Source organism: Cyrtonyx montezumae, unplaced genomic scaffold (genome assembly GCF_038088225.1).
Source record: "Cyrtonyx montezumae isolate F1298 unplaced genomic scaffold, pur_monq_1.0 scaffold_10, whole genome shotgun sequence".
In the NCBI taxonomy this organism is placed as follows: Eukaryota; Metazoa; Chordata; class Aves; order Galliformes; family Odontophoridae; genus Cyrtonyx; species Cyrtonyx montezumae.
The window spans coordinates 8,887,527-8,914,483 of NW_027071826.1; the positions used below are offsets into that span (position 1 = coordinate 8,887,527).

The 26,957-nt window shown below is 37.4% G+C and overlaps 1 protein-coding gene across 7 annotated transcripts in view; it reads left to right on the forward strand.

Annotated features, from left to right (window-relative positions):
• Positions 1-26,726, forward strand: part of PPP1R13B (protein phosphatase 1 regulatory subunit 13B) — a 62,016-nt gene extending 35,290 nt beyond the window's left edge. For 3 of the 7 annotated variants that reach the window (XM_065749576.1, XM_065749583.1, XM_065749547.1), the window contains exons 5-18: positions 8,631-8,732; positions 9,820-9,994; positions 10,313-10,509; positions 11,928-12,092; positions 12,864-13,044; positions 14,742-14,900; positions 18,004-18,173; positions 19,046-19,547; positions 20,035-20,801; positions 22,363-22,500; positions 22,578-22,711; positions 23,435-23,601; positions 24,333-24,532; positions 25,177-26,726. In XM_065749576.1, the coding sequence (XP_065605648.1) occupies positions 8,631-8,732; positions 9,820-9,994; positions 10,313-10,509; positions 11,928-12,092; positions 12,864-13,044; positions 14,742-14,900; positions 18,004-18,173; positions 19,046-19,547; positions 20,035-20,801; positions 22,363-22,500; positions 22,578-22,711; positions 23,435-23,601; positions 24,333-24,532; positions 25,177-25,218 (3,099 nt within the window). In that variant the 3' untranslated portion in view covers positions 25,219-26,726. The remainder of the gene's footprint in view (positions 1-8,630; positions 8,733-9,819; positions 9,995-10,312; positions 10,510-11,927; positions 12,093-12,863; positions 13,045-14,741; positions 14,901-18,003; positions 18,174-19,045; positions 19,548-20,034; positions 20,802-22,362; positions 22,501-22,577; positions 22,712-23,434; positions 23,602-24,332; positions 24,533-25,176) is intronic. The other 4 variants (XM_065749591.1, XM_065749600.1, XM_065749557.1 and 1 more) reach the window with 3 other exon arrangements.
• Positions 26,727-26,957: the final 231 nt, after the last annotated feature.

Sequence of the window (26,957 nt, forward strand, 5' to 3'; positions counted from 1 at the left end):
ATACATTTCATACTGAAGCCATTACTTAAGGGAAAATTAAACACTTATTTGATAGTAAGCGTGCTTGTTTGACATAGAAGTGCATTTTAGTTATAATGAGCTGCCCTACCAAGGTGAAATTACTTTTCTCAAAAAAATTGTTTTGTCTTAAAGATCCATAAATCTGCAATTCTAATATTGCTTTTAAAGAAACTTGAACGATGTGCGTTGACACACGACTTTTATACTTACTCTGAGTAAAAGAATTGGTGTTGTAAACAGCTCTGAAGTTGTGTGCACGACTGATCTGCTATCATTTCTATGTGAATGCATGATTTCTTTTAAAATATTTGTCTTTTTTAGGAGTATAAGGTTTGTCAAATCAGCTGCTGGGTATTTTAGCTGGATGTTAAAGCAAATACAAATGAGTTTAAGATTTTTATGACTATTAAGTGTCTCCAGGGACAAATAAATCAATATTTTAAATAATGAGTTCTATATACTACTTTCCTATGTAGTAGGACTCATTCATAGGCATTTTTTTGTTTTGTTTTACCTGTGGCAGATGTTCAATATATGCTTAAATACAGCTGTGATTTTGAAAGTCCATTTTAAATACACAGAACAAAAAATCAGAACAACATTAAGTTCTGCTTTTTCTTATCTGCTCTGTCCAGAATAGAGGGCAGTCTCACCTAGGAGATTTCTAGGAAATATGAGCAAACAGTAGTAAACAGAAATCTGGAGTCTGTGGCTTGTGCTGAGCAGGCTTCAAACCTGTATTAAATACAATGACCTATTTCTATCATCGAGTTGGAGGAATTACTATCAATGTATTGTTGGTTAAGGAGAGATGTTAAGGTTTTATCAAATATAGACAACGAGAGATTTTTCATCAAATAATGATACAGTTGAAGCATTTTTATCAGTTCTAAGAAACTGTTCATTTGCTCAAATAAAATTACATTTTGTTAAAAATTCTAAATAACCAGATGACTTCTGTGATGTTACTTTCAAGATGATTTTATTATCAGCAGGTAGCACATGGTAGTTATATTTTTCCTTAATTCCCAATATTCTCGTTGCCTTTTCTGGGTTTAATTAGCTTGTTCATTTCCATTAGGCTAAAAAAGGCATATGCTATTGTCATTGGATTCTTTAAAATGGATTTCTGCTATCGGCATGTTTCTGACCCAATTAAAAAAATGCCAGGCAGAGCTGTGGCTGAAGCCATTAAACTGGAAATAATGTCATCCATGTTGAGACCAGTAAAAAGTCTACTTTAAATAGAAACATATTTTACTTTGTCTATCTACAGTGTTATGCATTAATTTCCACACAGGTTTTTAAAATTGCCTGTGTTATACATGGCACTAGAATTAAGTTTTAGGAAAACGCAGTCAAAAATCAATTAGAATTCCTAAATTTGGTGATGATAGTATTTCTGGACCGTGGGTCAGTATTTTCAGAAATGTGAGGACATCAGAGTCAAGTGCTGTCCTGTGTTCCCTTTTCTTACTCCTCAGATAGCACAAGGGTGCATTTCATCCAAGATGTGTTTGTTACAGAACTATTACAGTAAATTCCCGTATCTTCCTGTTCCCATCACTGCTGTTCTTCTGAGGACAAGTACCAGTACTGTGCAATGACTATTCATGTCAGAAACCTCTAAAGGTTTAACTGAGCAAGTGAAAGCATTTTCTAAGCTATGCTGATTTGAATGAGGGTTAGGCCAAGAGAAGTTATGTTTGACTGATGGGCTTCTGCTGTTTTCATTCAAGTTAGCATGGAAAAATTAAGAACTATTTTGCTAGATTCAGCATGTAGAGGAGGCCATTCTTTCCTGCCTTGGTAACTTGGTATTTGAGCAGCCGGTGCTGTAGTTCTTCCTTTCCTTTAAAGGCAGAACAGAGAAGGAAGATACAGAGCTGGGCCACTGGGGTGAGAGATCCCTGCTTTGGGAAGGCTGAGACTTCTCACAGTCTTCATCCCAGTCTGGATTTCACTGGCTGGGGAGCACACCACCGTTGTGGGTTTCACAGTTATCAGTCTGCTGTGTTGTGGAAGAACGGTCATTTATGTAATACCTTCCACTTCCTACTAAGTCTCAGACCTTCCAGTTCTGTCTTTCTCACACAACTGCATAGGTTTGGCAGCTCTGTAAAGGTAAATTTCTAGTCTGGAGGAAAGTTTGGTATTGCCCTCGGAAGGAATAACTGCCTGAAACTGCAATAGATTATGGAAAGTTGAATCTTCCTGTATGTGTTATAAATGAGAGTATTTAATTTTCATTTCTATATAAGCATTTAAAGTCTTCTCAGGAGCAACTTGGAGTACCTTTAGCGTTTGTGGTCTTCCCTTTTTAAGGAGCGGTGCTTTTTTTTCACCATGGCTGTGTGCCTCGATGGTGAATGCCAGGTGGGTAATAAATTCTTGAAATCATGGTGCAAGGGGTTTAGTGCTAATCCAGTTCTGATCTTGTGCTTTGACTGTTTTGTTGTTTTCCCCTGCTATCTCTGGCTTTCGTTATGCTGATATTGCCCAAGCCATGGTAAAGAGTGTTTTCTTTCACACTTATTCTGGCAGAAAGTATGATTGCCTTTACTTTTTTGGGAGTGGTGTGTGTCTGTAGAGGACTGTTAAGGGATGGGCTGTGTTTTAGTTAAATAGGGCATTTGGCCAAAATGATCCTTACCTGTGCAAGAATTCTAGAGTAGCAGCCTAGCCTATGAAGAATGGCAACAGTAGCTAGGTTGTTGGTAGGATTTATGTTGCGTTCTCTTTAATAGCTGCTTTGTTTTAGCTTATCAGTGAAAGAAAAACTGGCTGAAAGTAGTGGGATACAAGCAAGAAACCCTTCTGGGTAGCACTTCTGATGGCCAGAACCAGACATGCTGGGATCCAAGACAAAAGCCAGGATGCAGACTTTCTCACCTCCTTGTACACAGGCTGATTATGTTTTATCTAGGTTATGTTGGATCTTGACAATTGGTGATTTAACCTCAGAATCATCTCTGACCATGACAGGCATTAAAAATGGAGAGAAAGATGGACCTGAGAACTAAAAGAGAAGTAGTAAATTAAGGAGAAAGAATAGAGGTAGTGCAAGTAAATTGCATGAAGAAGGCTAGAAAACAGGTGATAAAGTTAATTGCATGTGATTCATTGTGCAAGAATATCCATTGGAGAAGGTGGATTGTGTTCAGTTTCCAGAGGCTTGAACTGACGATCTCTAGTGCAGAGCTTTGGGAGGGGAGCTGTGTGAGAGACGGGTGTGAACACTTATCTATTCCTTTCCTCTTAAGATAAGGGAAGATAATGACATATTGGTTCTTGCAAAGCTAGGGAAAGATCTGAAGAGACAGTGTGCAGGAAATGGTTGATAAATGCTTATGCTGTTTGGGTTTTGTTTTTCAGTTAATTGGTTGAATTATGTTTTACACTGGCTATTTGAGTAGCTAGGCATTGCCAAACCTAAACATGAGATTGACAGTCACTATTGTGGCCTGTTAAGCTTTGGAGTATTGGTTGGTTTGCTTTACAGTTTTTCTGAATACACAGCATTCTCAGGTGTGGGTTTGGTGAATTTTTTTTCATGTTATTTTCAAAGTCGCTTTCTGTTTTTACAAATGCAAAGTTAAAAAATCAAATATTTTTGTGGCTTATATTTTGGAAGTTCAGTCCCGTGGCTTCTCAATTCCCCTTAGAAGAAACATTTCAGATGGAAATAAAGACAAGAAACTATTGGAATCTGCCATTATGCTTTGAGTGTCTGACTGCAGTGCATTCTGATTGTCAAGGAATTAATTTGAGTTCAGATGCAATTTTTCTTTTACTGTTGTGGGTTTCCAGGGAGTACGCCTTTTCCTCCTAACTCGGAAGCATGCAGACTGAGTAAAGAGGGACTGGGGAGTTTGTGATGATAGACAGAGCAGCATAGTGTGAGGACGGAAATAAAGGAAGGAGGTTTAAGAAAATAAACTTTCAGAGTGACAAGGCTAATGTGTAGAATTCATTATTAGGAGATTCTTCCTCTTAATTAAATATCTAAGGTATGACTTGCTTTGAGGCTGCTTAAAAACTGGCTTCCAAACTATTTAATTACTACTGTACCATTCATCTCACCCGTCCCAAAAATATTAATCATCAAATGGTAAAATACCAGCTTGTAGGAGGAGGATAATGCCAGATGCTGAAACTGCTGTTCATTATGAATTCTCTCTCTCATCTTAACTTTTTAAAGTGACATGCTAAATAAAAGAGACAATTTTCTTAGAGTTTTTTGTCAAGTCTAAGAAATTAGGGAATATAGGTGTACTGTGTTTTTGTCTGAAACTCCTGTACTAATACCTCTGGGCCTAATAGCGCAGTGTTTGCTCAACAGGATTTTATTAAGGTGTTCATCTCGATGTGTAAATGCTTCTGTGAATCAATGAAAAGAAATTTACACATCAGCAAAATTGTCTCCTTTGATGTATCACCACGTAGCAAATGAATCTGTGGAATCTGTAGGAGTAGACATTTGTAGTGGCTGTTTGGTACGTCCTTTAGAAGGCAGTTCTGTGGGAGGTAGGTTTCTGTTGCTGCAGGAAAAAGGAGGAGGTCTGGACCTTAAATGTAATAGGCTCATGTTTGTTATGAAAGGTGAGTCATTTCATGTATGAATTTGTTAATGACTGGTATGAACATTACAAACTGAAGAAACTGAGGAACCAACAACCTCATTAGGGAACTGAGAGAGTACCCTGATCCCTTTGCCTCCCATGCCATGGGGTTCTGAAGAAAGGACTGGGACTGCCTGTTTGCAGTGGCGATGTTTGCGTACAGCTTGTTACAAGCCGACTCAACTAATATGAAGTATTCTAAACAAATCGGCTCAAATAGATCTCTGCAAGGAAACAATTCACTCATTTTCATACCTTTTCAAAAATGATGCTGTTCTGTTTTGGAGACCTGAAATCAGCTCCGGTCTTTCCGAAAATAACTGACTTGACTTTGAAGAGGAATTCTGCTTGATCTGTTAACTGTCATGTGGATGAAAAAGAAGAAACTCCGAGTGAAGCTACAGGTTTAAAACTTCATTTCCTCAAATGTTTCTTCTTTTCTTTCCTGGATGTAGAGTAGTTATTTTAAATGAAAAGGACAGGTGTATTCAGTGAGGTAAACATAAAAAGATTTCTTGTAGGACATTTACATGTACATGGCTAATTATCATTGTTTCTCATGGTCTTATGTTTTTCTCTGTATATAAGTTAGTTTTAGGCGTTCCATTTTGTAACTGGAATATTTTGCCACAGTTAATAGCTTCTTTAAGAAGCTAGTATTAACGTCCATCTTGTAATTTGTCTTCTGTTTTACATAATACAGAATGATGCAGTAGTTTTTTCAAGTATTGTCGGATACGCTTTCAAATACACTTCTTTAAAGCAGAAACAATCTTGAGCTTTTAGGTCAAACTGTTTTTGTTTCTGCTGGTTCTACCAAACAGTTCCTTAATGTCATTGTACACTGGAGGTTACGTATCTCATTTAGGAAATCTTACGAGAGACAAGAATCTTTCACAACCTCCTTCTGAAGCCAAATAACTTGTTTTTACTCAGTAAGATGACTTTCTTACCTTGTAAGAAATTTTTACTCAGTAAAAAATCGGAAATTTTTACTCAGTTACCTTGAAAAATGATCGATCATTATCCAGGTGTGTCCCACTTCTTCAATCTGGATATATTTTTAAACAAGATTTCTTAGCAGTGAGGAGCATCTATTTCATGGACAGTACTGAAATGTACTAGTGCAAGCAGAAATAGCATGAGCTGTCAGTGTAAACTTAAACTGATAATCAAAGCAAAAGGGAGAGAAGCACCGGGAAGACTTTTCATAGATAAAACTTGCATCAGACTATTTTTGAAACTATATTTGTGCTGGAAGAATGCTACCTTCTTTCACCATTTTTTCTTTTAAAATCAGTGATCTAGTGGGTAGACTTCAGATCATTCTGAGATCCTTTAAGATTTAACATATGTATTCCAGCAGAGAATTATTTTCTCCTGGTGAAAGGCTATGCCAAAGGAATTCAGCAGAGCATGAATATGTCCTGGGAGCAGCATCTGGTTTTCCTATATGACTTTATTTTCTCAAGTGAGCAGATTTTGGCTTGTGGGATGGCGCTTGGAAAAATTTCCTTGTTTTCTTACCCATTTCAAGCCTTTCTGTCTGTAATTAGGAGTAAAATATTTCTCTGATATATTAGGTGGTGACCACAAGTGCAAACAAGTTATTTGGCTTCAGAAGGAGGTTGTGAAAGATTCTTGTCTCTCGTAAGTAAAGCTAATAGAAGAAGAAAACAACAAAAACAGGCACTGCTAAGTTCAGGGTTTTTTTTTTTAAAACTGCTGTGTTCACTCACAGCATTGAAATAGAAATGCTTATTGGAGTTCTGTTTTTGTTTCCTTTTTTTTCCTCTCAGTCTGTAAAACTTCTAGACTATGTTCTGCTTTGTAAGCACCCACTTGAACAAGAGCTTTTATTTCTCAATATATCAAAAGCATTTAATTCTTTTTAATTTTTTAACAGCACTGACTGTAATAAAGATAGGAAATTACATAATTTTAACTTAGTTTTCCTGTAGTGTGGCCATGTAGCTTGGTGAAGGTGCTGCATTATTTATTACAATGCACTAGTTTGTTTTTTGTGATGATCCAATCACCTGACCAAATTCTGTGTAAAATCTTCAAGAGATGTTGGGCTATTTTGAACTTTCCAACTTTGGGATGTAAAAGGCTGAAATTCTCTTTCGGTGAAAAAAAAAAAAGTTCATTTCTTAAGGTTGTGGCTTTTTTATTTATTTTTATTCTGAGTAGCAAAGCAGATATTTGCAAGTGTCACCTTCTGTAACTTGTCTTATTACACTGTAATTTTTTGTGAAGAAAGATTAAATTATTCCAATGTATGGATTTAAATTAATTGTATTTGTTGGTAGAACAATGAATGTAAGCTCTGTGGTCATTTTTAAAACAGTTTTGTCTCAGACACTGTCACTGCATCATGTGAATTTTAAATAATTTTCAGCAATGTTTCTCTACTTTGATTTTTGCATATAAATTGCTAGTTATGGAATGCAAAAGGGTGCTAAAGCTCCATTAATACCTATGACCTTCCATAAAATGCCTTGAATGTTTATATCATAGAAGGACCATAGATTTCTGTTGTATTTTTACAGTAATTGTCAACTGTCCTTGTTCCCAAAATGAAGCTTTTAAAATAAGTAGTGGTACTGTTACAGAGAAATACTGATGAGAAGAAGTTTGGTGAAATTGTTCTGTAGTTCTGATGCCCTTCTGATTGACCTGCTGTACCACTGACATGGAAAAGTGCAAGTCTGTAGCAAGTCCATTTTGGATGGTCCTCTAATATATTGTTTTATTATTTCCTCCGTTGTTATTTATTGATGTGTAATTGATCTCTAAGAAAACTTCCTTTGCTATTCCACCACAGTTCAGATTTGTCAGTGCTAAATGTTTAATTCTTTCCTCCGTGAGTTTTGGCTTTCTCTAAATCTTGCCTCGGTGACAAAACTGATGTCATTGATTATAAGGATTTCTCCCCCTTTTTTAAACCATGAAGATCTCTATTACACATTAACTGATTCTAGAGCAGAGCAGAAAGCCATGCTGTGGAACAACCTGAATTTGAAATATTCCTGTGGAGCTCCCAGCATGACTTCTTGTCTAGGGTGACAGCCATTCTTCTTGGTCTGTCAGATTGCGATTAGCAGCAAAACACATCCTGATGTCTTTACATGAAGGTCATACAGAGAATCTTTTTGGGGGAGAGAAGAAAGCTTTTCAGAGTGGCACTGTTTTTTCAGTTTGATACAGTTGGATTTGGGGTGGGAGAAAGGATCTTAGGCTGGGGCCTTGTCTCTTCATTCAGATTCTGTTCAGGCATCCAAATTTCAGTTCACTTAACTTTGCACAGACTGTTTTTTAAAGATTCTTAATCTTAAGATCTCCAATTTGTCCGGAGAAGTTGTGGATACCACATCTCTGCAGGCATTAAAGGCCAGGTTGGCTGGGGGCAGCCTGGTCCTAGTGGAAGGTGTCCCTGCCCATGGCAGAGGGATCAGAAATAGTTGTTCTTTGAAGTCTGTTCCAACTCAGACCATTCTGTGAAATGTCACTGTCTTACTTTGTGAGCTTCAAGACAGCCTTTAAGTATGGGTTCTCATGTGTACTTGTTCTACGGTTGGTAAATAATGCTAACCACCTGTTAAAGCTGTCAAGGCACTTAAGCTGAAAACGTTAGGAAAGGAAAGAGGATTCAGGTTGCAATTTCTGCTTGACATGAAAATAACATGTCTGTTACAGTACATGTCGTATCATCAGATACCAATTTTACAGAGCATCCTAGGAATTATAAATGTAAGATGAGGACCTTTTTCTATGCTTTGTTTCTTAGTGTTCTCTTTCCTGTGCTTTTCCACTTCTTGATTTCTTGCTCTGAGGTTCCTTATTCGTTCCTTATTCGTAAGTATCTATCATTTTTCTTCCTCTCAGAGCTGGGAATTAGGAGTTAGCCTTCCTCTGTCAAGGAAAATTCTAGCATCAGAACATTTTGTGTATACCAACACTGACGTAGCATTTTTTGGTTTGCAGGTTGGGAATCCACGCGTTGAGCTCACTCTTTCTGAACTTCAAGATATGGCTGCCCGACAGCAACAGCAGATTGAAAACCAACAGCAAATGTTGGTTGCTAAGGTAATTAAGAGCAAACAAAATATGGAGATTGTAATAAATGCAATTTACTTAAACATATGCAAACATAAGTCTACTTGGATACGGAAAACGCGCTAATTCATTTTAGATAAGCTAAAGGAGCTTGAGAAGTCTGTTGTTTTGCCAAGTTAATCTTAGCTAGGCAATGTAAAAACATTTCACCGTAAATGACAGCACCTCAAATGGTAATGTGTCAGGAGAATAGTTGTGTATCTTGGTAAAAAATATTGCTAGATTTCTGTCTCTTTCATGAGGCCTATTTTGTGATCTGTGGTTGATCACACTTGACTCTATGTTCATCTCTACTAGCTCATTCACCTCAGTATAGTAACAGGTATGAGATGCCACTTCATATATATTCATCTGTTATGCTTCCAGGATTTATGCAATGAATAGATTTTCAGAATGGGGAATGAGTTTAATGTCTTTGACATAGTTCAGGGAGTTACAAAGTACAGTATGCACTGGATGCTTGGAGTACAATGCAGCATCTTTAAAATAAATCAGTATAACAATTATGATGTTTGGTGAAACTAATATAGGAAAAAGAAATATTTCCATTATGTGTCCAATGGGAGGACTGTTACTTAGATTTGAAACATAATCTTCCAACAGATCAGGTCGTTTAGACTGCTCTATTGGGTGTATTTTGTATTTGTGAAGCTTTGTAACACTTAGAGAAAGTTCCTTTTGCTACAGCAGGAAAAGGATTAATTGCAGCAGAAACCAAATGCCAGAAGACAGGTAGTTGTGTCTGACTGCTCAGACAAGGGCTGCTTTTGCATGTATATGTAAATCTGATATTTGGTCTAAAAACTTTTGTATTTCTGTACTTTAAAACAGGAGTTAAGAGGATTTTTTTCTCAGGAAAACTGATGCATGCTTTAACCAGACACAACTTGTTCTGATTTCTGGAAAGCAAGAACAAACAAATAACCACAACAAATATAGAAAAAACACACACAAAAAAAAAAACCCACTGATCATAGTGATGGGTTTTACTAAGACAACCTTTTTTAATTATTAAATGGGTAATAAATGCTTTTTGTCTAAAATCTTATCCTGTTAGGAACAACGTTTACGTTATTTGAAGCAGCAAGAGCGTCGCCAGCAGCAATCTGTTTCGGAGAGTGAAAAGCTTCAAAAACTTAAAGAACGAGTTGAAACCCAGGAGACAAAATTGAAAAAAATCCGTGCCATGAGAGGACAAGTGGATTATAGCAAGATCATGAATGGCAATCTGTGTATGCAGAATTCCTAAGTATTTTTGTTTATTTCATTTTCCGTTTGCTGTGTGTCTGGTATAACGGTGTGTATGCTAACAGGATTTCAGATGGAATGGTTATTTGTCATACAGAGGGTACCATGCTTCTAGAAAATTTATATACGGTGCAAATTCTTGTACAGAATAAGTGGTCAGAATAACTATTACAAACATTAACAAATTCCCAACAGATTTTTGAGTATTTAAATGTGTATGTATACTAGGTTTAAAACTAGCATGTTGTATTTACCAATACCTATAGAATTATAAATCAGTGATCTCTACTTGTTTTTTTTAGCAACTGAAATTGAGCATATAAGTGCCATGTTCCAGGAAAAGCAACAGGAGCTACAGGCTGCAGTATTAAAAGTGGATCAACTTACCCAGCAACTGGAGGACTTAAGAAAAGGGAAACTGAATGGGTTTCAGTCTTACAATGGACAAGTAACAGGACCTGCAGCAGTCGAATTAAAAAAATTGTATCAAGAGCTACAGGTAAGTAACAAAGAGGCATGATTAAAATGACAGATGTAGATGAAGAAAAGTCATATTACTGCCTTTTTGGTGGGCTTTTGGTACTACAGTCACATAAAACTGGTGTGTTGCAATGTTATTAATGTGTTAGGTCATGGTTATCTAAGCTAAGGAATTAGTAGGAGCCGACCAAACCATCAAAAATATAAGCTGCACTGTGTTCACTGCACTATTTGCTACACTGCAGTGTTCTGTAGCTTCACAATATCCACATGATATACACTGTACTGCTATTATACATCTTTCTCAAAAAAACCTGGTTCATCTCAAGTGTACTTTTCATGTCAGTAATTAAATATTCATTCATATTGTAGTTTTGTCATTTTTTTTGTGGAGAATTTGCAGAATAATTAATGTGCCAATGTGTCAGTGTTGGAGGCTTTTTAAATTTACTCGTGTACTCTACTTTGACAAGGCAACAGATCTAATATATATTTAGTATTAAAAAATAATTTAAATTTCAAGATAAGTCTAACTTTTTTTCTTTATATGAGCAAATGTAACATACCAGTTAATCTGTGTCACATTTTCAGAAATTAGGAATACATGTCCTTTTTTCCTTCTTCAGTTTATAAATGGTGTATCTGCTTTCCAAGCATTTCTAAATGCAGAGATGCTCAATTGGTTAAGATTTCTTACTTGTGCTTCATAATGATCCCATACAAGTTTATCAGAACCTAAATTTGCCTCAGGATTTATTATTTTTTTTTAAATATGGAACAATTACCATTGAAGTTATGAAAAAATGCCATTGGGAAAGCAAGAAGAATGATTGTAAGGGATGTCATGGTTGATTTAAACTGTAAAGGTAATTTATCCCCTAATTTGCTGGAAACCTGCTTTGGTGGTTTCAGTTTAATTCCCATGCAGAGAAGGAAATCTGCATTTAGTCCCTGCAGTTCATTTAACTTCCCATCCACTCATCCAAATTTCATGTGGAACTGGAAATTGAATCAATAGCGTTTCTGTCAAAAGATTTATACCACTCAACATTTTGGTGATATTCAGACTGTCACTTTGGCAGGACATAACTGTCAACGAACATTTTTTCACTTAATCAATTCCTCAATTAAATACTTAGTAAATGTATTTATGCCTAATTCTTCAATCCAGTTGTTATCAATTAGATGCATTCTGCCTCTGTTTAGTAGGTGTCCACTGTCTTATTGGAACATATTTTTCTTTTACTGCTTTCTTTTAATAGTTGTTCACGGTAATTTGTGTGCAAGTATAAAATCAGAGATATCAGAACACATCCAATCCAAGTTGTCTCAGGTTTTGGGTTTTTTTCACTGTTGTATTAAAAAGAAACTTGGCAACAGTAACTATCCTAACAATGAGTCCTGATTTGTTTGGTTTTTGTTTGTGTATTTATTTAGATTAGGAACAGGCTTAATCAGGAGCAGAACTCCAAGCTCCAGCAGCAGAAAGAACTCCTAAACAAACGTAACATGGAAGTGGCAATGATGGACAAGCGAATCAACGAGCTGCGTGAACGACTATACAAGAAAAAAGTTGAGGCACGTCAAAAAGAAAACATTCCTGTAAGATAAACTATTAAAAGGGCCAAACTTTAGTTTATCAGCAGCCTATTAAAACTACATAGACTACATAGCATGTCACTTTTTCCCAGCTAAGTAATACAGTTACATCTAAACTGTTTTAAAAGCAGCAGACTTTTTAAATCTACGTTAAGGTTTTCCACAGATATGAGAAAACTGTTGGACAGAATGTAACTCCTTTTGTTTATGTTACAGACTGTACTGTATTAAGATTTATAGTAGCTTAGATTTGTAGGAATGAAAGCATGATTATGGGCTGTACTTCAAAGCATAACAGGATAAAAAGGTGGGTTGCTGTTTGTTTTTCCCTGAAGCTGAAAACTTATAAAAATGTGACTGGTCTAATGACATTAGTCCTAGTAGTTGTCTGAGAATTTGCAAATCATACCATTCTTCTGAGGATTACGGAGATCACTTCTGATGTATTCCCAGCTGGAGATGTTGACTTAAAAATAATAATTAAAAAAAAAAAAAAAGAAAAAACAATTGATCGATTTGACCAAGTACAATGAAGAGACCTTATACAGTAACAATTCTTCTCATGTAAAGTAATGATAATTAATTTTTGAGGAGTTAGTATTAGGGAGTAAAATTTGTCTTTTTAGTTCAATTTTTACGTAGAAGCATTAAGTATAGTAATTAATTTAAAGTGAATTAGCTACATGGTTGTAGATAATTAAATGTAGACCTCCAGTTCATGGATGAATGCCTAAATTAAATGGAAGTTCACGTTTCAATTTCTCTGACTTTTAGTTGAATCGTATTAATGGAACTTCATCACCCCAATCATCTCTGAGTGCTTCAGGAAGGGTGGCAGCAGTGGGGCCTTACATCCAAGTTCCAAGTGCTGGCACTTACGCCGTACCAGTAGATCCAGTTAAACCACAGTCTCTCACCATTGCTTCTAGCTCAACACATGGAAGATCAAAATCTGGTAAGCACTTAAGTATGATATATATTAATATACATTGGAAAGGAGTAATAAGGAAAAGGAGTAATCTTGGGAGATGCTGTTTTGGGATAATCTCTATAGCAGTAAAAATAATATCAGATGTTGTCTGTACTTTTCTACGGATGGGACACTGCTCATCTGGTATGAGCCATTTTTACTTCAGTCCTTGGGTTTTCCCTAAGAGGAGGAGAGTATTTTCTTTGTGATTTTACATGTTGGTGCACCAATAAAAGGAGCAAATATTCCTTTAAAGATCCTGTGAATTAACTGCTCTTTCTTTAATACCTTTCCAAATAGTTTGTGCATTTGATTATAGTAATGAAATAACTTTGTGGTGAACAATATTATAAACAACTCTTTATGATATGTTGCTTTTTATCAAGTAAACCAAAGCTACTGCACAAGCAGAAATAATATTACTTCTCAGAAAGAGACTAAATAGAAGAATGTAATAAAACTATGTGAGCAGTTTGTTCCAACTGAGATAGGAGAATTTGTGGCTCTTGAAGCATTTCTGACGCGGAATAATGTAAGCATTGATGCTGGTTATTTGTATCTGTCTTCATTAATGAAAGAGCTGTCCCCCCAGAGACATAACTGATATCTGAAATTGCTTCCTATGACTATTGTAAATAATAATTATTTTTATTTTGTAAAGTAGAAAACACTTTTTGTTTTATGTTAGAGACTGACAAAAGCAGATGGTGACATTTTTGCCTTGAGATTTCATTTTTGTGAAGCGCACTTGTGTGGTCACATCTTAGCAAAGTCATAATTCTTAAGAAGTGGCTAACTTTGTATGCTTAATACAAATAATTCAATTACTGGTTTATCCAATTTATTGATTTATATATATAAATAAATGTGCATAATACAGATAAACAATAGTGATCCTATCAATCTTAACCACAGGGCTTGATTTTAATGATCTCCTAGGAGAGATCTGAAAATAAGGTAAGGGATGACCACTAGAACAAAGCTTTTGAAATAATCACATGCACTCCAGTATTTAAAACTGGACACACCAGTGAAGTTTGCAGCATGCTTCTGAACAAGGAGGAAGATCCGAACCTTTAGCAAAATCATGGTTTCCATTGATGTTAGTAATCTAAAAATATCTTTAGTTTGGTGTAAATCTAATCTCTGCAATTTTAGGGAAAAACCTTAAGAATATGGAAGGATTTCATTGTGAGACTAAAATGACAGAATTGCAGCTGTTTAGGGTTAGGAGATGTGGATTCCTCACCTATATATAGAAGGGACGGTTTGTAACTTCAGAGTTCACCAACAAGAAATAATTCACTGCCGTACAAATACTAGCCTTGCAAGATACATCTCCCTACCTGTAGACCTAATTCACAAGGTTACAAGATCTGTGAATGAGAAGTCCTTGATTTTTGTAAAAGTAATTATTCTCCCTTAGGACTGACTTTGTGTTTATTATTCTGAATACACTTGAAGAATGTTCCATAATAGATTTACGTAAGGAGAATTACAGACTCCCAGGAAGAAGAAAAGTGAGATTGTTTTGTTTTGTTTTGTTTTCCAACTGTCATGCTTTTATTTGTCATTGTCTGAGTGCTCCTGTTCTAATTTCTCCATTGTCATTGTTATAATTTCTCCACCACTTTTTTTTTCTTTCTTTTTCTGTGTAACTGGATCTGCCTTGGTGTGTCCAGTAGAAACAGACTGGGGGTGTGTGAAAAAATCTCCAGACACCTGGAAGGTTTCTGATTTAGACACAATAGCGGATCCTATTCTGTCACCTCCCACTTCTCTTCAGTCTGCCGTTCACAATGTCATCCGTCTGGCACCTACTGTCTTTGACACCCAGCACTGTGAGTCCGTAGAAGATTTTTGGCTAGCTAAGAATTCAGTTTTTAATATGGTCATCTGAGCTCTTGCATACAGATGCATATTAACTTTAGAACCTCTGTTGTGGTATGCAGTAGATGCTGTTGAAATGTAAAATTGTTTAGATGTTGCTTTTCACCATTGAAGGAAAGGGATTTGTAGCAAATTCATTCTTACAGTACTGCAGTAGCATACGAGGGATGAGTTTTCTTCCCTGAAAAAACCTGGGGAAAAAATGATGAGAAAAATTGTGGCAATCAGCAAAGTGTTTTTTTACTGTATCTCAGATTAGGTAAATATAACCCATACATGTTTATCATGAGTTGTTCTGCACAAAAGTTTGAGTTTCTGTGTTGCATTGCCCCCAGAGGTGGGATAAAAGCTCACCCCATCCAAGTCAGTAACAAGAATCTTGCTGACTTCAATAGGATGAAAATGCTATTATTTGGTTTACACTTCACTTGGCTGTAGTGAGTATCGTGGAACTGGACCTGTGATAATTTTTAGGTATAATCAGATTAAATACACAAGGACTTTTCTGTATATGTGTGCCACTGTCTTTATTTATGTAAACACAAAGGTGTTTGGTGGGAATTGAAATGCACTGGGTGTTAGGTTGTCTTAAAAGCAGGCAGGCAACAGGATACCTTTGGAGGACAAAATGAAACCTGCTGGTTGAAGCAGCTACAGGAGAGCCAAGAGCAGGGACTCGTTAGGACTTGCAGAAGGGTGTTGCCATCAGGTGGGTAAGTGTGTATGGGAGCTGCTCAGTCAAACCCAGGACAGAAGGCAGTTACTGTTGGGTTGCCTCTTGAGCACCTATCACACAGCCTCTGGCACAGTGCACGGCAACTGGAGATTGCAACAGCAGCGTGGTTAGGTGCATGAGATCAAACTTGAGTTGTGGGAGTTTCTGAAAGGTGCACTGTAATATGAAGGATGTAAAGATGGGAACAGTTACACTCAGGCATTCATATAGGTAGAATGAAAGAGAGAAGTCAGAGGAGAGAGAGTCTGAATTTACTTCCAGTCTGTTACTTCAGAATTCAGGGATGATCATATCTGGAAAGTGAAGGATTACAAAATATTTTGTGTAACTTGTCTTTCTAACAGAAGAGTATGAGCTTGTATATGCAGGTAAGAGAATTAAATTCATCAGAATTTTTGCTGCTGTTTCTCTTTAGTGCTAAATTTAGGACTAAGGGTGCTTACTACAATTACATAACGTTTTGCACAGTAGAAGTTAATTCTGTATAGAATTTTAAAATTTGCCATTATTTAGGGTAAAAGCATTCAGATAGTCTTCTTTTGGTCTTGCTCTTGATAACCAGATGGATGGTATAAAAAATGAACAGCAACAACAAAAAACCTGAAGAGCCCAGCAGGTTCTGTTCCTGCATGCTGCACTGCATCATTTTCTGGCAGTTTGCAACTCTGAAAAGTGATTTGTGGACTACATACTATATTCTCAGTGTTAATCCTATTTAAATGACCAACCACAAAAATAGTCTTGCTCCAAAGTAATTCTTTCTCATAACAGAAATGCAATTTATCTTAATTTGAAGGTTAATGTAATATTATATGTGTATAGACCATGGAATTCCACGGAATTGCAAATGGTTAAAAACCAGTAGGGTAGCTCATATGCAAAGGTATAATTTTTATTTTTTGTTCATTCAGAAGTAAACAATATGATTGGGACATGTCTATAAATAATTCGTATGAGCTAACAGAACAAATCTCCACTCACACAGTGAAAAACTGGGTAGCAACTGGCCAGAAATCTTCAGCTTTTCATTTCTGCAGGGGGAAGAAATGGGATGCTCAATAAGGAGGATGAGGATCACATGTAGAAAATAGTGTGCTGAAGCTAAACTCAGTGTAATTAGAATATTTATTTGCATCTTGTTCTCAGACTGCCATCTATACTAAACAGAGAATGACACACAATCCTAGAAATAGTCTTGGTGGTTCTGTTTTCTTAGGGATTAAAACTGCAAATAAACAGGAAACGTTGTCATTAAATACCAGGTTTTCGTTTCATCTTGTCTTACCATGGGGTCCTGAAATCGTAGTAGCTCTTCCCTCACCTTAGTTGTCATCCTCTAGCGAAGTGACGTGTTTCAGATTGTCTTTACAAAATGCTCTATTAAGATAATTGTAGGCTGTAGGGAAGGAGAAGTGATCTTGATCTCCTCACAGAAATACGAAGCTTAATCTTTAAAAGGCAGATCAAAGCCTTAGAATCTAACCAAGGATCTGTGTAGTTACTGTAAAACAGATTAATTGTAAGATGATTGAAACTTGCTTGCTTGCTTGGGAACTGAAAGCAAATGGTCCGCTCCAATTAATAAAGTAACATATCAAACCATCTAGGATTCATTAAGGATCTGTTGCCACAATTTACATACAGCTATGCACAATTTTTTGCATGCATGCAATGAAGATGAAAGCCCATGACTTGTGTCTTGGCACCGTGACTTCTTGTCAGATGACTTAAAACCTTTATTTTAAAATTAAGTCTTTGAGGCAGTGCTGATCAGGTGAGTACACAGAGGAAAAAAACCAAAAGGTAAGTTCACAGCCACCTCCAGTAGAGGAGTGTATGCTTTTGTTCAGCCATGTTCTTGAGATGAGTTGAGATGTTTCCTGTTCTGTGTCAATGAATCCAGTAACAATAGTTTAAATTTGGAATAAGTTCACACAGAGCTTACGTAGATTTAACATGGTGAAGTAATTTGACAGTGTTTCTGGTTAGTACCAAAAGAAATATATTGAAGTGTTTCTGTTTTTCTGAACGTAAGTTTGCCTTTTAATGGTAGAATGAATGTGCAACACTCACACAAAAAAAATTAACTTTTTTTCTATAGAATTTTTGATACAGTTTGAATGCCAAAGAGTTACGTGCATCATGTTAAATACAGCGACCAGGCTTTCAGTATTGATTTCTGAATCAAACATAACAATTTATCTGATTTCTAGAATCAAAGTAATCATACTGTAATCTAACTTGTTCAGTTTTACATGTTGTTTTTGCTTCTTTACAACGATTGTATCTTAAATCTAGTGTTTTATTCTGTTTTCAAGCTAATGATGGTAACTGGCCACTACTTAAGCAGAGCTCAGCCCCTGTGGTAAAACCCCCTCAGATCTCCAACACAGACTGGAAAGAATCAAGCATGGATACCGCTTTAAAACAAGGAACAATATCCAGCCAACCTTTGCCAACTTCAGCGTTAGGAAGTACTGATAAACTGGTGAGTTTCCTCTGTGTGTATTCATAGATCTGTTTTGCTAAAATCATGAACTTCTGCCTTCTGCAGCTGAACTTGCTTCTCACATTGCTTCTACACATTTCCCCTCTGATAATTACTTAAAAGATAATTCATTTGTAACATTTTATTTCTGCTTTTCCTTTCTTACTGCATTACAGATGATGTTTTGTTTTGGGTATTGTGTTTTTTTTTCTTTCAGTTCACTAGTTCTTTCCTGCTCTTCTACATATCCAATCTCCCCTTTTCTTTCCCTTTGCTTGTCCTTATCATCTTCCCCACCTTGCTATCTTTCCAATCCTCGATGTAGATTATCACTTGTTCAACATGCTCTTTTTATAACAGAACTACTTTTTACAACAAAAGCCAATAAATCCATTCTTCAGTTGGCGACTGCTTCATTGTTCTAGTTTTATATGAAATTTATTGAACTTTATGAATTTTTAACACTGTATTCTTTAAAGAATACATCTTTAAGGAAGAATACTGTATTCTTTAAAGAATACAGACTGTGTCTTTACATTCTTTTGTTAAAACTGTCAATATTATCACACTGTGCATTGTCAAATGTACTATCAGATAGGTACTGATATCTAGAAGCTAGAACTGGTCATTTAGGCTTTGAAGGTATTCAGATGCTTCTGGATTCCTAATAATGCATTATAACTGAAGATGCCTTTAATCAGTGAAGTCTTGTGGTAAATTCAAGTGGAGTTGTATTGAGGAACACAAATAACTTGTATTGTCTCCTTTGCTGGCACACAAGATGATTATTGTTTTGTTGAATGAGGAATATTCTTGCTCACAGGTGTTTTATCTAATTAAGTGACACGTAGTTTTTCATTGTTTCTATATAGGGTCTTGACTTGGGCAAAGTGCCACCAACAATTCCCGGTGTAAGCAAGCAGTTGCCTCAAAACTATGGGACCTATCCAAGCCCAGTTCCCTTAGGAACAGGTTCTACAAATTCTCTAGAAAGAAGGAAGGACGGCAGTCTGCCCAGACCTGGAACCAGCATCACAAATCGGCAAAGACCTGTTCCGCTTCCGTTGACGAGCAACGTACATCAACCCAGTTCCTCACAACAAATCCAGCAGAGAATTTCTGTACCTCCTAGCCCCACGTACCAACCTGCTGGCCCCCCCTTGTTTCCAGGAGGAGATGGCAGGCCAGAACTCCCTTTAACTGTGGCTATCAGACCTTTTCTAGCTGATAAAGGATCAAGACCTCAGTCTCCCAGAAAAGGGCCACAGACAGTGAACTCCAGTTCCATCTACTCCATGTATCTTCAGCAAGCAACGCCACCAAAGAACTATCAACAAGCTGTATATAATACCTTAAATAAGTCAGTAAAAGCAGGTACAATATACATTGCTTTACTTTTTACCTTTGCAGTAAACAATTAAAATGTATTTATTGAGCTTAGTTTACATATCAGTATAAATCAAATCTTGTTTGAGAAACCTCTTAAAATTTATGATAAAAATTATTTTTCTATGCAGTATGGCAACAAAAAAAAATACCTTTTATTTTTCAGGGTGACAAGTAAGCATACACTGAGTTACCTTTTATTTAAAACAGAATACCAGTAGAACAGTATCCAGACGTAGGATACTCAATGCATTTTTTTAATAGATAAGTTGAAAGAATTGCATCTAGAGAGCTGGTGATTACCATTACCAGCAGAGGAGTATTTGTTTTTGTTTTAGTAGATTCGGTGTATTATTTTTTTTTCCTGTTCTGATGTCAGGCAAGTAGCAACAAAGACATGCAGTGTACTTGCAAATACTTTATTATATAATTTGAAAATAGTTCACTGTATTCCATCTTTTTTTGTTTTCTTCAGTTTATGGAAAACCTGTCTTACAATCTGGTTCAACTTCTCCCTCACCGTTGCCATTCCTTCATGGCTCTTTGCCTGCCCAGACTTCTCCACAGCCACAATCTCAGCCTCAGACTGAGGTCTCTGAAAAAGATCAAGAACTGGAAAGCACTCCACCATCCAGTGAAAATAGCAACGTGGAAAACATTCCTCGCCCTCTCAGTCCTACTAAACTAACACCCATTGTGCATTCACCCCTGCGATATCAAAGTGATGCTGACCTTGAAGCTCTGCGAAGAAAATTGGCCAATGCTCCTAGGCCATTAAAGAAGCGTAGTTCTATCACTGAACCAGAAGGCCCAAGTGGACCAAATATACAAAAATTATTGTATCAACGCTTTAATACTCTTGCTGGAGGAATAGAAAGTGCCCCTTTTTATCAGCCAAGCAATCCCCAGGACTTCATAGGCATCTTAGCAGATGTTGATAATGGTAACGCTAGTACCAACGGCAATATTGAGGAACCTATTTCTGTGCAACCTACAGTTCCCCTTCCTGATGAGCCACCCCCTTCATCAGATGCCAATGATAATGAACTACCTTCTCCTGCTACTGAGGAACTGATTAGCACTGAAACTACAAATCAAACATCTGAGACAACTGAAGATAACAACAACAACCTTGCTATAGTTCCTTCTACTGAGGAGTCGTCCAGTCCCACGCCTGAGGTCAGCTCTCCAGCAGAAGAGGAAGCTCCTTTGCAACCTGCTGTTCCTCCTCCACTTCCTCCAGTAAGTAACTAAAAAAGGACAAATTTGTGAACTACAGAATTAACTTGTGCTTAAGCATAACTGGAAGAGCCTAAGCTTATGCTAACTGGCATATTTGCACTTGAAGTTTTGTGATACTAAAATAAAAATAGAAAAAAATGAGGTTAATCCAAATACTATTCTGATTGAACAGGTTATTTACAAGTCTGCCTGTTTAGTATGGAAAATAAATGCACAAGCAACATGAAGTTGTGTATGCAATTTAGGCAGGAGAGCTTATTTTGGGGTATACTCATCATAGAGCTAATTCTGGTAGATGAAGCACCATTGAAAATAGTTTAGTTTCCCCAGGGCTACGAAGATAACTGTACCGACCAATGGCTAAGCTACTGCAGTGGAAATTCTTTATTTGCATACAAGCTGGAACAGTTATTCTGGGAGAAATGTGTTTCTTTTCCTCTCTCAGTGGAGACCAGGGCTGACAAATCTAACAGTAACGCAGCTGGTTTGTTTTAGCAGGTATCTTTTATAGTGGATCGTCTCTATTTGAATTGCTTTCAAAGTTCCTCCTCCAGCTGCACCAAAAGCTTTCAAATACTAGTTGACTTTGTTAGTAAAGTCTGCAGCCTATGGAGAATTGAAGGCAGGGAGGAAACTGATTTATTCTTAGCTGTTAACATGACTCACAGTAACACGGATTTCAAGGCACATCTCCACTTCTCGATTCACCTGGAGCTTTGTAAATTCTTCTGCAGGGCTTGCATCCCTTTTATAACTGCACTGCAGTGTGTGCAGGGCTTTGTATGCGTTTTCCGTGGGGATGTGTGGGCCGTGACACTTCTGGAAGAATGGAAGATGCTAGCAACAGATATTGTTTGTACTGTGAGAGGTTTCTTTTTTTTGGAAGTAAAACGGCCATACTAATAGGAGAAAACAGATCTTGTGATTCTGCAGACTTATGGTGCTCTGCAAAGCTCTAATTAGTATATTTTTTCTGGAAAGTAGCAAAGGCACGTGTAAATTATACACTCTATTCTCAAAACGCATTTAAATGCCTTTCAAATCTTGAGAGTGTTTCTTCTGATGATACCATCTTGAATGTTACATAAATGAGCTTCATAGACTTTCCTTCTCCCATCAAAGCTCTTTGGTATTGACCTGCTGCTGACGCTTCTGCTGATTCAAGGGGAAAATACCTTCCTCATGCTTAATTGTGTCACACTTCCTAATCTAAGCCAAAGGTGTGACAGTGCTTCAGACCATCCACCAGAGACACACACTGCTCGTACTGGACACAGTTAGGATTGTGGTGCTCAAGAGCTATTGGTTTGAGTGCTTTGTTCCTTCTACTTATTACCATTAAATAGGAGCAGCTGGTTTATGTTGGCATCCTTTCTAATTTTTCCTAAGATATAGTAAGATATCAGCTCTATTATTAAAAGGATCTGTGACAGAAGTGTTTGCATCATTCTTCTGATGGTTTAAGGAAGGTGGGATTCCTTGTCTACTTAAGACATAACTTAATGGTTTCTACTACTTCTGCAGCCTGAAATAATGCCTTTAAACCTTTGTTTCCACTCAGACCAAACGTACCAACCTGAAGAAACCTAACTCCGAAAGAACAGGCCACGGGTTGAGAGTGAAGTTCAATCCATTGGCCCTTCTCCTGGATGCTTCTTTGGAGGGAGAATTTGATCTCGTACAGAGAATCATATATGAGGTGAGTTTCCAAACAAAGGGAACTTCTTTGAATACTGGGAAAAATAAAGGTGCTGAACTATTTCATGTTTTCTGTAGGTCGATGATCCCAGTAAGCCCAATGATGAAGGAATTACACCTTTGCATAATGCAGTGTGTGCAGGTCATCACCACATTGTGAAGTTCCTGCTTGATTTTGGAGTAAATGTAAATGCAGCAGATAGTGATGGGTGGTAAGTGGCAAGATTTTTAACTTTGCATCTGAAAAAAACACCATTTTGATGGCAGTTAAGTATTTGGAAGTGAGTTGTTTGCAGAACAGTTTCCTCCTTCTCTGTCCCCAGCAAATGAGGACGTGTTAATTTTTCAGTGGTAACAAACTCAAACACTAAGTGCCACTGTGTTGAGCCCACGGGCAAGTGTGCTCAAATCATAAATCGCAGTACATTCTGTTTTTATGTAGAAATATAGGTGTATTTCTTGTTCACATGCTGAAGTAATTAAACTTTAAATAATGAATGACAAAAATACTAAGTTTCTTTTTCACATAACTTATTCACAGATGTGTACTTGGAGAACCTAGCCTTGCAGGTGGATGTAGCACCTGGAAGGAGTTTGGTGGAGCTGGGAAACCTTGCCACACTGCTGAGTGGTTTCTCCCCCACCTTATCTTGCCTTTCAGATTTCCTAATATTGGAAAACAGTAGTTTTATATCCAGCAGTACTGCAAGCTGTGCAAGTCGAGATAAAGTAACCATCTATTTTATGTTTGGCTCTACTGGAGTCAGGTCGATCCTGGAATCCACTCCAAGTCATTTGGCAGGTGTCAAACACTGCACACACAGCAGAACAACTTCCTTTAAAAACAGACAGACTGAACCCTGTATTGCAAGACAAAATAGCTAGGATTCCTGGGAGTTGATTTCTTTCATTTCTACATTTGTGCTTTATTTCAGGACACCTTTGCATTGTGCTGCTTCTTGCAATAGCGTTCATCTCTGTAAACTATTGGTTGAATCTGGGGCAGCTATTTTTGCTTCAACTATAAGTGATATAGAGACCGCAGCAGACAAATGCGAAGAGATGGAAGAAGGTTATATTCAGTGTTCCCAGTTCTTGTACGGTAAGCTGTGATGATCCTATACAAACTCGTTCTAGCTCTTGTAAAATATATCCCTTTTCTGGCACCCTGGTCTGAAGGAAACATCTGCTTAGGCTCCAGACTTTTGCCCTGCACCTGTTCGTTGAAAATGGTAAAAACAGAGTAGTCTTTTGGTTATTAGTTGCTCGTAGTCCTTTCCTTCTTGACTTGACTTGCAGAGTCCTCCTGGCACTACAATTTTTATTGGTTTAATATCAAGTAAAGAGATTTTCACAGTAGCAGTGAGTTGTCAAGTATCTTGACAGAATCATTCCAGCAATTTTTTAGCAGATCGCCTTCAGAAACCTGTATACATTATGATTAATTAACTTACAGAATGTGCTTAGTTACTAAGACATATTTTGCGAGGGAAGTACCTTGATGGAGCAGAAAAAACATTAATTTCCAGAGGTGGATATAACTTAATTAAGGCTCTGACACGGCAGATTTTCAAAAGCTTTGAGCATTACTGAATGTAATGCGTACAAGCTCTGTTACAGTACTGAAGCCTTTGAGAAACGTACACCAGTTCCATAAAGTTGCTTTGCTCAAACATTTGTGAAACTATTTTTGTCCTCCTTTGAATAAAAGATAATAAAGTTTCTATTGCTGAAAATTCTTTATGAAATGTTAATAATGAGACTGATATTTGAGCCACACCAAAATTCTCGGGGGAAAACGGATTATTTTTCTGTCTAACTTGCTGTTAACAGGAGTTCAGGAAAAGTTGGGAGTGATGAACAAAGGAGTGGTGTATGCACTGTGGGATTACGAAGCCCAGAATAATGATGAGTTGTCATTCCATGAGGGCGATGCCATTACGATCCTGAGGCGCAAGGACGACAACGAAACGGAGTGGTGGTGGGCCCGCCTCAATGATAAAGAAGGCTACGTGCCTAAAAATCTTCTTGGGGTAAGTGCTGACTTACCACTTTGCCTTCAGTTTTTTACTTCCCCCTGAGGTAGGATCTGTGGCCATCACCTCAATGCTTTGCCGTGTAGTAGCTTTGTTAGGCAGCCCTAAGCTTTGGCCTGGGAGGATATTTAGGAAGGCTTTTAATACTTGGCATCAGGTAAACGTACATTTACACAACTTTAAAATGGGAATAAAACCTTGAAGGTGGCAACTTTAGGCAAGTCATTTATGCAGCCCTCAGCCAAATGTAACACTGCTATCACAGAAGACCAGGAATGTAAGGCCACCGAGTGTGAAATAAGCTCTTTGGGGGGCCAGACAGGGAACTCCTGTATTTCCATAAACGAATCCTCTAGCCTAGCGTGGGATCTTGAACTAGAAGCAGCAAGTTATTTGCAGAGCAGCAATTTGCTTCCATTTGCAGGAATAAGTAAGTCAGCCTTTGGCATCCTGCTGTTGCTGGTTTAATTTTTCAGAAGTCACTTAAGAACATGCTGTAGCTTAAAAACAAAAAAGCCCTCACGCCCCCAAAACACTTCTTTTTAACACAGTTCTTGTTGGTACTCTTCAGTTAGAACTGATTTTATATTTAATTTGCTGTCAACCATGCAAAGCCTAACACTTTCATTCTGTTTTTACAGTTATATCCACGAATAAAACCTAGACAGCGAACCCTTGCTTGAATTCAGTTGTACAACAGTGCAACACCTTGCTGGTAACTGGAAACTTAAAACATACACTGGAGCCATTGTTTTTGATCATTTCACATGGAGAAATAAAACTATGATACTTAGTTTTAATGGTGCTTTCTCTCGTTAAATGGACAGCATCCAAGAGTTTCAAGATCTGCAGTTTGTAAATGAGTTCTGTTCTGTGTGACCCACCACTGATGAGGAGAGCGGTATCTCCACTACCTACAGTGTTCTGCCAACTGTTGTCTAAGCAGTGTGTTGAGTTCGAGTTTGGTGTGGTAGGAGCTTTCTTGTGTTAAATGTTCAGAGGTGTCATTTGCGAAGTGCAGATAAGCTGTCCAGTTTGCTCCAACCCCACAGTCACTGTCCCATGTCAGGATTTTGGATGTTTTGTTCAGTACCAGTGAATGTTGAGTTCTCTCATCACCTCTTTGGGTTCTAGGACACAAGATCTTCACCAGTTCCATTCATCAGTAAGTACTCACCAAAGCTTTACGAAGGCTGGGATTAAGTGTTAACGTGCTTTTGCACTTACATCCTAGTTTAGGCAACCCCAACAAAAGCTTTACATAGTCTAACATCTAGTATAAATCTGCATTTAGAAGCAAGCTAGAGAACTAACCAAACAACAGTATTAGTACACTTCTCAAAGCCCCTACACAATAGTTCACTTGGTGTTATATTTTCTTATTATTCAGCCTACAGCACCAGTGTTACCTCTACTAATGTAAAGGTTCCCCTGATAACCACTGCGCCCCATCCTTTCTGGACGGGACAATTAATAGTGAACTTGCAGCAGCTTAAAGGATTTGTATGTCTGCATGGATGAAAGTGCAATAGTTGAGAAAGGTAAGAGTCTGGTAAGGGTAATGCTGTAAATTTTAAGTCTGCCCGGGTCAGTCTAGAAGAAAAAATGAAGGACTGAATAGAAGTAGAAAGTGAGGTGTGTAGAGATGTTGAGTTAAGGGGAAGAAAGTAATGAGGTATTACAGAGAAGGATTTACGAAAGGCAATAGCTAAGTTGAGGACAGTTTCTGTGGTTCTTGGCAGCCTACATCTGTTGCCAAGGCAAGTTATGCAATAATCTATTCCACTACATTGTAGTTTCAAGCAAAAAAAAGAAGGGAAAAAAAAAAAAAAAGCACTTCACTGGAATTTTAATTGTACATGATTTTATATACCAAAAGTATATTTTGAATTTCCCATAATAAGTTAAGTTGTAGCCATATTTCTTGTAATTTTCTCCCATTAAACAGTATGCAATTTGATTAATTCCTCATGTACAAGCTCTGTGTATAATTTATATATCCATTTCTGCAGTGCTGTAACTTGCTTTTACCACAGGTTAGCATTAACTGTATATATTGTGGTGAAAAGTGGAAGGGTATTATTGTTGAAGAATTTGCCACATGAATGTCATGATTTCAAGAGCCTCCGCTACACTCATTCAGAGAAAATGTAAATGTGCACAATAAAGTACTGCTAAGGCGTTGGCTGCATTCTCCCGTAAGTTCATACACGTAGCAGCTGTGGCTGTGCCTTTCCTCACACTCAGCACCCAGAGTCCCACTGGAGCCTCTTGGTCCACTGATGGAGGTTTCCTCATGGTCGTGCCCCGTGTACAGAAAACAACTTGCCTTTGAACTGCCTTACACTGTGAGCTCCAGTACCCCAACTGTGACAATCCCATACCTGTCCAGAAAAGCTCTGAAGGGTCCTCTGCACTTAGC